Here is an 11,072-nt window from a genome sequence, read left to right on the forward strand (position 1 = left end):
GGGAGAAAAAAGAAAAGCCGCAGTGTTTAGTAGAGGATTTTTTTTTCTTACTGGTCGCAACAAACAAGCCTCGTCATCCAGTTCACTTTTGGCTCCTATACATTGTGCAGTGCAGGTCCTGTGAATAAAACTATTTCCACCATTAACCTATTTAGGCTACCATTCTTATGTGTATTTCAACTATAATTAGATATATTTGCTAGCCAGCACTTCTGCATTTTCCTATACATTCTATAAAGCCAGAAAATGTAATATGAGTTAAGTTACCCTAGTTCACAGCCTTTAACTTTTTGTTACAAAAACAGCCCTAAAATTGTAAGAATTTTATTTCCCATTGTGGTAACAAAAATCAAAATGAATTCATCTGGGGAACAGTCGACGTATCATTCACTTCCACTCATTCCCTCCACTTTGATACAGAAATAATGCAGCACCAGTTCTCTCACAAATCCTATTCAGAGCTGTTTTGTCATGAAGACGCTCGGGGCTCAATCCTACAAAGTGCACAACACACTCAACTCCATTAAAGTCAGTGGGAGCTGAAGGCACTCAACACTTCGCCAGAGTGCTCGGCATCTTGAAGTATGAACCCACCTATGAAGTGTGCAAGTTAATGTTAGTTGTATTTGTAAAAGATAAAAATGAAACATTTGCATAAGGCACAACAAAATCAGTAGGGAAGGAAAAGAAATTTAAATATCCAGCTTCTGAAATTTTACACTGTATTTTTGCAGTGTAAGCATTAAAGCTTATTTTAATTATTACAATGCAATCAGAGTGATTTTTAAAAAGTATAAAACCTTGATCTCATAAAAGTACTGGCTAGTGGTCTTTCATAGCAGTTAAGTATTGATTCCGCACACCTCCACAAAATAATAGGTTGTAGTAGTTGGATAAGAGAAGGATGCAAGATTTTAAATGAGTCAAATTTTGGATGGCTGCATAGTCTTCACTTTGCTTTTTGAACTATGTAGTTTGCTTCTAAACCAAAACAATCATGTTCTCTTTCTTATTTTAAATAGCTTGACAACAATATTGTGACTCTATAAAAAAAGCACTCTCTAGTCTCATTAAAAATTTGCTTTAGAACGTTCAAAACTTTACTGGCTTAAATTTAAGGTTGCTATTTCTTTGTATATCAAGGAGTGTTCCGAACAAGTCCTGAAGCATGGAAATAAACATTTAAGGGTGGGTAGAGAAATATTAAATGTTGCCAATTCTTGTGATTTTATCATAAATCTTGTGATTTTGGGGATATCTCCAGAGGCTGCAATCCAGAAATTGCATGAGAATCTCAGCTTTCATTTATTTAAAAACGTTTCTACCCCTCATGGTTATGGAAAAAAGCTGATCATGAAGTGAGTGAATCCTAAAGTCTCAGAAAACTGAAAGGGGAGGGGAATCCAACATTTATGATTAAAAAATAACTTCATGATTTTAAGTCACTCATGATTTTTGAGCACCTGAGGTAGGCAGTACTAAAATATTCAAAATCACTCATATAGTTCATACATACGATTCCACTGTACTACTGTAAAATGTCAAATCACATATTCTAAAAAACAATCTTAACTCCACCTCCATATACCTCTCTACTCTCAGCCTAAAACACCAGACACGCATTGCCACCCAGCTACCCATCCTACATTACCATAAGGACTACAAACTCTGGCAAACTACCAACCACAACATACGGCCCACACGCAACCACACACCACCTGTAAGTTCAGTCTCCCATAATTAGCCAGAGACAACATCATCTTTATGCTCTTATGTGGCCCCATCATCATAATACCTAAGCACTTCACAAATATTCAAGAATTTATCTTGCTTGTTACTATCCATATAAAGACCAGAGATTTGAGCCTCCCCATCCACCTACCCCCTATGGTTTAAAGACTAAAATAGGTTAGATCTTATTTTCCATGTACATTTCAGAAGCAATACCTTTTCCCCACCCCACCATCCCAGCCATATGCAAAAAGTCAATCTGCTACATCCACTTTCCCTGTAACAGCTAGAAATCCCAATATTCACCCTTTGAATAAGAGTCATCAAGTCTGTCCCCTTCTGGACAGTCTACATGTTCACCTACATCCAATCCACTCTACAAATACAGGCCACATACCTGTTCATCACAGCAAGAGAGCACGTTATCTAATTACCACACTAGAGAGAAGAGAGTCAACGTGTTCATAGTATGTATTACATATTGATTCACCATTAGAACTAGCCAAAACTTGGGATTTCTGGTTCACAGGAAGTTTTGATATTTCAAAATTTTCCATGAACTGGAAATTCAGAAAACCTTTTGTTTCAGGAACACCAACACGTGGCATTTCTGAAAATAATTATGCTCCTTAGGAGCCTACCCCAGGACTTCCAGGCTCCCTGCTACAGATCTGGGAGCCAATCCCCAGGTTCCTGAAAGTTTTGGCATAGCGGGGCTGCCCTGCTGGGCTCCACAGCAGCCCTCCAGGCGATCTGGCAGGAAACCAGGCAAGTTTCCAAATGAAACCTCAGTCAGTGGAAAATGCGTATTTTCCATTGCATGCATCCGATGAAGTGAGCTGTAGCTCATGAAAGCTTATGCTCAAATAAATGTCTTAGTCTCTAAGGTGCCACAAGTACTCCTTTTCTTTTTGCATATACAGACTAACACGGCTGCTACTCTGAAACATGAAACTTTATGGGTTTGACAAATCTGCCTTTTCTCTGATGAGCTCTATTCATGGTTAAGGTTATGTCTTTGCTCCCTACACAGCATTAAGGATATGATGAAGCCATATGGACACAACTGGACTCCAAGTAACTGTATTTGCTACGTGCCCCCTCACCAGCCTCTCTCGCTCATATAATTTAGCTACTCTGTTAGATATTTGCTGCTTCTGCAATTGAAGATATGGAGGCCCAGTAGAGGGTTCCCAAAAGAATGCTACCCAATTCCTATATACTACAGTTAATAGAAGCATACCCGTGCTAGATGGATAGTGGACAGCCAAAGAAGGACAGAGTTACAGTTATTTTTGGAATAGGCGATGAAAATGTTTTACATGTACACTTACCCAAGAGTTTTAAGGACCAAGAAAGTATCTGAATTTTTCTACCTTCCCTTGTAAGTGAGCAGCTAAATAATTATACTTAATAGTATTGTTAATAAGAGTATTATGTAGCACTTATCAATAAATCTCAAAGCGCTTTCCAATGGAAGTAAGTATCACCACCATTTTACATATGGGGAAACCGAGGCACAGAGCAGGGACGTGACTTACCCAACATCACCCAGAAGTTTATTGGCAGAGGTGGGAATAGAATCCCAGGTCTGCTCAATCCCAATGCAGTGCTCTATCCACTAGGCTAAACTGCCTCATTAAATGGTCAAGATTTTATTTTTTAACTCTAACATTCCTTGGTATATATATGTAGCAGAGGAACATTAATCAAGATTGAGGAACCAAGTTTTTTTAATTTTACTTCTCTGTTTACAAAAAACAAAAACAACAGCAAAAAAAAAAAAAAAACTTATTAGGCCAATGTAGAGCTTAGGAGCTCCACAGTGTCTTCTCTCCCGCCCTTCCAAAATGCAATCTGGGCATGACTGCAAGTCCCTGTTGCCCCAAGCTCACATTGTCCAGCAAAGCTCATGAGTTCCACAGGATCTCTGGCTCCCTATGGCTTTCATTTTCTGGCTTTAGAGCTCTGCCAAATACCTGTGTTTATGGCTCCCCTGCTTTAGCTCCTACATTGCATATGGCAACATATCTTCAGCATTTCCATGACCTCTCCGCTTCTCCTGCACAGACTTTATAAAGCATCTGTTGGGCCACGCAGACTTCACATTGGTATACTGTACATGCTTTAATTAATGCTTCAAGGTCAATATTGATAAATAATTTCCAACATTTAAATTCAATTACCCTGTGCTTTACATGTTAGTGGTATGTGACAATGTGTAACGATTTAAGATTTGCAATCAAGCTGTTTTTAGCCAGAGGGACGACCTCCTTCCCAAAAGTGGACTCAGAGTAAAATGTCAAGTTTTTAATCATTCATAACTTAACAATGGTAGGACTAATAGACTTCCAAGGTTCTGAACAAATGGTCTAGTAATCACAAAATTACTTTCCCTGTGCAATGTTAGAAGTCAACAACTTTGTACCTGTGGTACAATGGAACTTTCTATAGGAAATGTAAAGCTCATCTGTGCAGGAGACGGTGCTTCCTCAGGGGCTGGCCCCAGACTGTGGAATGAACTCCCACAAGAACTAAGGACCATCACAAACCTCACACTCTTCCACACCAAGTGTGGGGTACATGTCTTCAGTGTTGCCTTCTCAAGCATAAACATATAGTAACGTGTGTGTGTGTATTATAAAAAAATTCCAAAACACTCCACTGGGCACCCACTCCTCCACTGAGGGAAAGGATCAGAGAACAAACACATGACAGAAGTTGTCATGATGCTTAATGCACTACTGGAAAGCATTCGGATAAGATGGTGAGCATGGTATAAGAACCCATATAGAATTGAATAAATGGACAGGATGACAGGGCTTATGTTGGAAATCAGGGCTCCATTATAACTACTGATCTGCTGCTACAGAGTGCCTCCATATTGACAGTCATTTTTAATCATCTGTAGCTCAAAGAAGGGTAACCAATTTTCCTTCACACGTTGAAGAAAAAAAAATAGTGTGCCATTCTGCAATGAAGACATTGCTACAAATAAAGCCTACAATTAATAGACAAACCACGCAAGTCTGCAAAGACCAGAACGGAACCTTGGTTCGTAAGCACCAGAAAAACCAGTCTGCTACTCCTTAAGCTAAGAGAAAGCCTTTTACCTTGGTTACGTAGAGGAGGAACCTTAATATTTGCTCTAAGCTGCAACCATCCACCAGAGGGCAAAGTACTCATACACAATAATCATTACAACAAATATTAATAAGTTTGCTGAATTACAACTTTTCCTCTAAACATAGCCTTTGCACAATTTTGGAAGAAAATTTAGTCACACAGAAAGTTTGAAGGGTTAGAAGTCATTTTTGAGCTACAGAAACACTAAGAAACATGTCAAGATTTCAAGTCGGCATAATTTCTTTTAAAATAACTTATATCTTAAAGAGAAGGCACATCATGACCAATTTTATTCAGCCTTCACAGAAAAGTCCTCCTTATCTTTTAAAGTAAATGTGACAACTTTCAGCCCAAATCAATTCTAACAGCCAAAGTCACAGGGGGCTAAAATAAGGCATATAAGAGAAGAGTTTACAATCTGAATCTCTCTCATAATATAGTAACTGCTCAAGCAGCAAATGATAAAACTGCCATATGGCTCTAAAAAGAATCTCACCTCACACCTGGTCTGACAGTGCTTAGGGTGCTGTGTGAATGTGCAAGAGGTGAGGACAGGCAGATGTGGAAGCATGCTGCCCCCTAAAGAGCTACAGTTCTGGATGTATTCCCCTCTTTTGCCAAGGATGGTACTGCCCCCAATGCTAGTCAGTGTCCAAAAGCCATAATTGAGCCCTTAATAAACTGGAGCCTGATCCTGTATTCACATGAGTAGTCCTCACCGAAGTCAAATACTTGCATGATTAAGGAATTGCCTTTGGTGAGTAAAGGCTGGCTGGGAGGATCAGGCCTCAATTCTGTGAATTGGCTCAGCAGCAGAGAAACCAAAGCAGTATAAAAGGGTTTGGGATTTGTTATGGACTTCAAAGATTGTTTTTATCAAATCTAGGTTTTTAAACAAAGTCTTCATTGTATTTTTCAAGTTTTCTGTTGGGTCACGTGATCCTTTTCCAATTCAAATATCTGTTAACTTTAAATGCTGGTAGAAAAATAAAATCCAGTATATTTAATGGATGATGATTGTCAGTGCTCATAAAAGTCAAGCATATCTGAGGCATAAAATGGACATAACCAGTCAGACAGGTGATATCCAATCTTCCAAACAATGGACCTCTAAATCCCAGCCCATACCATCTTACTATCCTTACCCATGATCAGTTTTGGAGAGAGAGAGAAAGAGAGAGAGACTGACAAATGCTATATTATCTGATTGTTTAGTAACATGGACAAGTATCTGCTAACAATTAGGATGAGATCAGACTGATTTACACTATTGACCCAAACAGGATTTTAATCCGCTGCACCACCTAGTCTCAAGATCCCTTTCAGCACTTTTTGGGCCCAGTCTTCCAAAGTGCCAAGGGAAGTCACAATGGGAGTTGAGGGTGCTCAACACATTGCAGAATAGTCTCAGGGTTCATTTGTTTTGCTAACTGGCAGCACTCATATTTTCCTTTTGTAGCCATTACACTTTCAAAGTATTTTTTTACTGTGCTCTCCGTAGCCCCAGCTCCCTTCCCCCAATTTTTTTTCTTATTGAAAGCTTAATGTACTAGCAAATAAGTGTATGAAATACGCCACGCATTGGACAAAGTGACTGAAGTTCTTTTTACATTTTGACAGCGCGTGTGCACACGTGCACTCTTTACCTGTGCTTTGTGTGCTTGCCCCTTTTGAATCCTAAAATAGCATGACACATTTGCAGACAACAATAAGAAGTGATTGGAGGGCTGAACCTTGCCATTCACAGTGTCTGGAAAAGGGGAAGTATTTTCTTGGATTTTATTTATGAGACTAATTGAACACCACAGCTAACAGTGGTTGGACATGGCTTTGATACATAGTCTGGTTGTAATGCTGCAAGGCAAACACGGGAAACCAGTGTGTGATAAGTTTTAAGCGTTAACATAAACACAGAGTCAAATTAATGCATCTAGGAAATGGTTTGCCCCCATGCCCCCTCAATTTCATTGCTTTTACTCTCCTGTCTAGGGAGGAATCAAGAGCTTCTCTTTCAAGGATATTAAACAAAGGCCTCTTCTATCTATGTCTGGTTAACATTGAAATCCCATAGCACACACTTAAAATAAAAAATAAAAATAAAACAGTAGGGGGAACAGCCCTGACATTCTGGCCAATACTTTTCCTCCATAAAATTAGTTGATATCAAAAGGTCCTGTGTGCTACTCACAAGCACATAATGGCAGCTGTGTTTTCACTAAAGTCACAGTAAGAACCTGTATCTAATCCATTATTTCACAGGACATTGTGAAATACCATTTACTCCACTATTATCAGCAGGGTTTGGTGCTGTACAAACAAATGGAGACACACCACCTGCCCAGCGGCAGCGTGTCTATCTAAACATTGCTACTGCGCTCATCACCACGGTATTGTTATTTATTACTTGTACTGCCGGAGCAACGAGGGACCCCCAAGGATAGGAGGTACACAGAATAAAGGAACAGCCCTGCCGGGAAAGCTGACAAAACGCAGTGTCTTCACCAGCTGCTCAGCCAGGGGTTCTGGAACTGGGGGGTCAGGACCCCTCATGGGGTCACAAGGTTATTATATGGGGGGTTGCAAGCTGTCAGCCTCCATCCCAAACCCTACTTTGCCTCCTCCATTTATAATGGTGTTAAATATATTTAAGTGTTTTTAATTTATGGGGGGGGGTTTGCACTCAGAGGCTTGCTGTGTGAAACGGGTCACCAGTACAGAAGTTTGAGAACCACTGCGCTAAGCCACGTTCCCCTCCATTCAGTCCCTGCTAGACAGCACCCGAAGCCGAGAATGCTGCATGGAGTCACCGACTCAAGAAGGGGCTCAGGGCACTGCGGACAAAGCAACTACTGACTACGCAGGAAGAAACTTCTGTCCTGCAGCTGAACATGAAAATCAGGTGGCCACAGTCACTCCCCCGCCCCCGGTCCCTCCTGCTCCAGTACATCGGTTCTCGGCCTCGGCGTGAGTCTAGACCTAGACACACACACACACACACTCTGCAACAAGTTGTGCTGCCAGGCCGGGAGCGATTCCCACGTCCAGAGCAGCCGCCGCGCAAACGAAGACGGGCTGCGCTGAGTGGCCCCGTCCGCGCACACGCCCCCAGGGGAGCCTTCCTCAGTCCCGTCCCTCATGCACAGCAAGCCCGGCCTCTGGAGGGGCGAGCCCCGGGGCAAGCGGGACCCTGCTCGCCGGGGGGAAAGGATGGAAAACAGCTTTCGACAGCAAGCCGGGCGCCCCCCGTGCGCTGCCCTGTCAGGAGCAGCCCCCCCCCCCGACAGCCAGCCAGCCAGCCAGCCACCCCCCCACCCACGCAGCCTCACAACCGCGCGTGCTCAATACTTCACCGTCTGTCACAGTCACGTCTGCATCCTCCTCGCCCGGCTGCACCGCCAGCTGGAGCGCGCCCTGGTTGGGGCTGGCAAGCTGCAGCCCCCCCCGCAGCTGCTCCTCGCTCACCAGCAGCAGCCTCACGCTGTACTGCAGGGGCTGGGGCTGCTGAGGGGCGGCCATGATCCCAGCCGCGGAGCTCAGGCGGCTGCGGCTGCTCCTGCTGCTTCCCCGGCCCAGCGCAGCGCGCAGGGGAGCCGAGGGAAAGGGAGAGGCGGCGGGCAGGTTTCACTGATAAACGAGTCCCACATTTGAGACACCTCCCGGCTCTTTCTGGCATTGGCAACGCAGCATTCTCCCCTCCCTCTACAAAGCCGGCTCCGCCACTAGCCGTTCCCCCGCCGCTTGGGGTGAGCCGTGTTCGGCGACATCTCGGCGCTTGCAGCGAAACAGTGACATCTCCCGGCCAGCGGCGTGGCTACACCCGCGGACTGGAGGGCGCCACGGCCTCCCCCGGGGCGCTCCGGGCAGCTCTGCAAAATGCCTGGCTCACGTGAGCACCCCCCTCGCCGGAGGGGCACTGCGAGGCCTGGCTCAATGCACCCACCCCCCCGAGGCAGGGCTGTGCGGTGAAACGTTTAAACCCCCTTTTCGCCCTCTATAGGGCCCACGCTCCGACTGCAGCAGTTTGCCCAGAAGCTGAGCCAGGGGAGGCACTCAGAGCTGGGTGTCAATCAAGGTCACAGTTCACATTCTAAATGGGGGAATTTGAAAATGGCAAAACATCTGGGAGTAAGGTTCCCTGACCCCAGCTTTTCACATTTTGGGGAGATAAAAGAGCAGTGGGGTAGGCTGACCAGACAGCAAGTGTGAAAAACCAGGAGGGGGGTAATAGGAGCCTATATAAGAAAAAGCCCCAAATATTGGGACTGTCCCTATCAAATCAGGACATCTGGTCACCCTAAGTGGGGGTGGAATTGGTTTAAAGCGGCAGTGTCCATACTAGTCCCTGTTTTTTAAATTGTATTCTGGACTTCATTTTTGTGCTTTTCAGAATGGCTGCGAAGCTAGCCAAGACACTCAAAAATTCTCTCTCCTGGCAGTGTAAAAACTGGGCCTTCAGCATGTAGCTTGTTGGCCCTGTGTCCGCTGAGAAGTAGGAAAGAAGAAGAAAATAACCTTATCTGGAATGTAGTAAAACATTTGATACCCACCGAGGTCCCAATCCTGTCAGCTCTTAGGGTTGGGATCCATAAAGGGATTTAGAGTGCATCTACACTGCAAAAAGAGACCTGTGGCAGCCAGTCTCAGAACCTGGGTCAGCTGACTTGGGCTAGCAATTTAGACAGTAGGGCTTGGGCTGGAGCCCAGGCTCTGAGACCCACTCCCACTTGCTGGGTTTCATAGCCCTAGGTTCCAGCCCGCCCAAATAGATCTCCGTTGCTATTTTTAGCTCTGTAGTGTGAGCTGAAGTATGTTGATCCAGTCTCTGAGACTTGGTGCTGCAGGTCTTTTTTGCAGTATAGGCATATCCTCAAGCGCTGCAATCCTGAGCAAAAAAATGCCTAGAAAATCACATGTGCAACACTGCTGTCTATGTGGGTGTCCTAACCAATGAACCAGAGTCATTCTCTCTCTCTCTCTCTGCCCCAATGACTATGTAAGTATTTAGCCACAGTGGAACAGTCATTGGGCTACAGAGTGAGAATGACTCTCTAATCCAGTAGTTAGGGCAGGAGATAGGAGACACTGAGTCCAGGCCCCCTGCTCCAAACACTATTTCATTATTGATCCACAATGGAACAGTTTCAATACGAGATGCTGAGGGAGCCCCACATCAGAATATCCCATAAAACTGGGGTTAGATCACCTCCCAGTGTCTAAAACATAGGCACCTAGTGAGTTTAGGTGCCTACAGGGTTAGGCAGCAGCCAAGTGGGAGTTTCATAGATTGCATGGGGACTTAGGCACCAAAATTGCTTCATGGATCAGACATGAGTATGGTTATGCACCCAAGCCACCCCATTCACTTCAGTGGGCCTACTTAAATGCGAGTTAATAATATGTGAAAGTTAACAGTATGCCTAATTTGCAGCACTGGGGCCTAAAATCATACACTCAAAACTAATTCTTAAAAACATTAATAATTATTTTATCCTTCAGGTAATTCTCAAGTGTTCATATCCAAGCTTATTTTAAATGATTTTGAGAGAGTGATTTAGTAAGATAAAAATGTATCAAATTATTTACTAAAATCCAAATAATTCAGTCATTTTCTTCCCTGGTGTTTCTCCTTTATCCTCCTTGTTTTCAGAGAACTAATCAATGTAGCCAGAGTGGTGACCAGGAGATGTCACTATTTTGCTGTAAGAGCAAAGTTTTCATTGAGCACTTTTCAGTCTTGGCAAGCGAAAAGTGTAAGGACATTATTAGTGAAACATTTTTGCTGTAAAAGTTAAGTGCAGGGATTGCATCATAGGACAAAAATGATTTATGATTTTATTATTGAAGGTAAACTATAAACTTTAAAAAGTAAATTAACAGATTAAAATAGAATTGTTTTCTGTTTTTAACTCCTCCTTCCCTGTTAACCACAGCAACTACTGAATTAAAAGCAAACAAGATGGCTCTGTGGAGATTAACTGTTAAAATGGTTAATTTAAGCAATGAGGATGGTATGTATTTTCATTGAAACTTGAATACATATGAGCAATTATATTAGTTAGCATAAAAAGGACAAGGCAATCAATCCTCCTTTTCAGGACATAAGATGAATATCACATCAAATCAGCAAGAAAATCCCCCCTTTTCCCCTATGGTACTACAGTATACTATTGTAGGGTTTCCAGGATCTATTGTATTTTTCTTCTTCCTGGTTTACT

General features: G+C 43.2%; 1 protein-coding gene across 1 annotated transcript in view; it reads right to left on the minus strand.

Annotated features, from left to right (window-relative positions):
- LOC144264653 (histone-arginine methyltransferase CARM1-like) overlaps window positions 1–8,543 on the minus strand; it is a 131,231-nt gene extending 122,688 nt beyond the window's left edge. The window contains 2 exon segments of the mRNA XM_077816422.1: window positions 8,208–8,377; window positions 8,379–8,543. Of these exon segments, the coding sequence (XP_077672548.1) occupies window positions 8,208–8,377; window positions 8,379–8,530 (322 nt within the window). The 5' untranslated portion in view covers window positions 8,531–8,543.
- Window positions 8,544–11,072: the final 2,529 nt, after the last annotated feature.

This window comes from Eretmochelys imbricata, chromosome 5, assembly GCF_965152235.1.
Source record: "Eretmochelys imbricata isolate rEreImb1 chromosome 5, rEreImb1.hap1, whole genome shotgun sequence".
NCBI lineage: Eukaryota > Metazoa > Chordata > Testudines > Cheloniidae > Eretmochelys > Eretmochelys imbricata.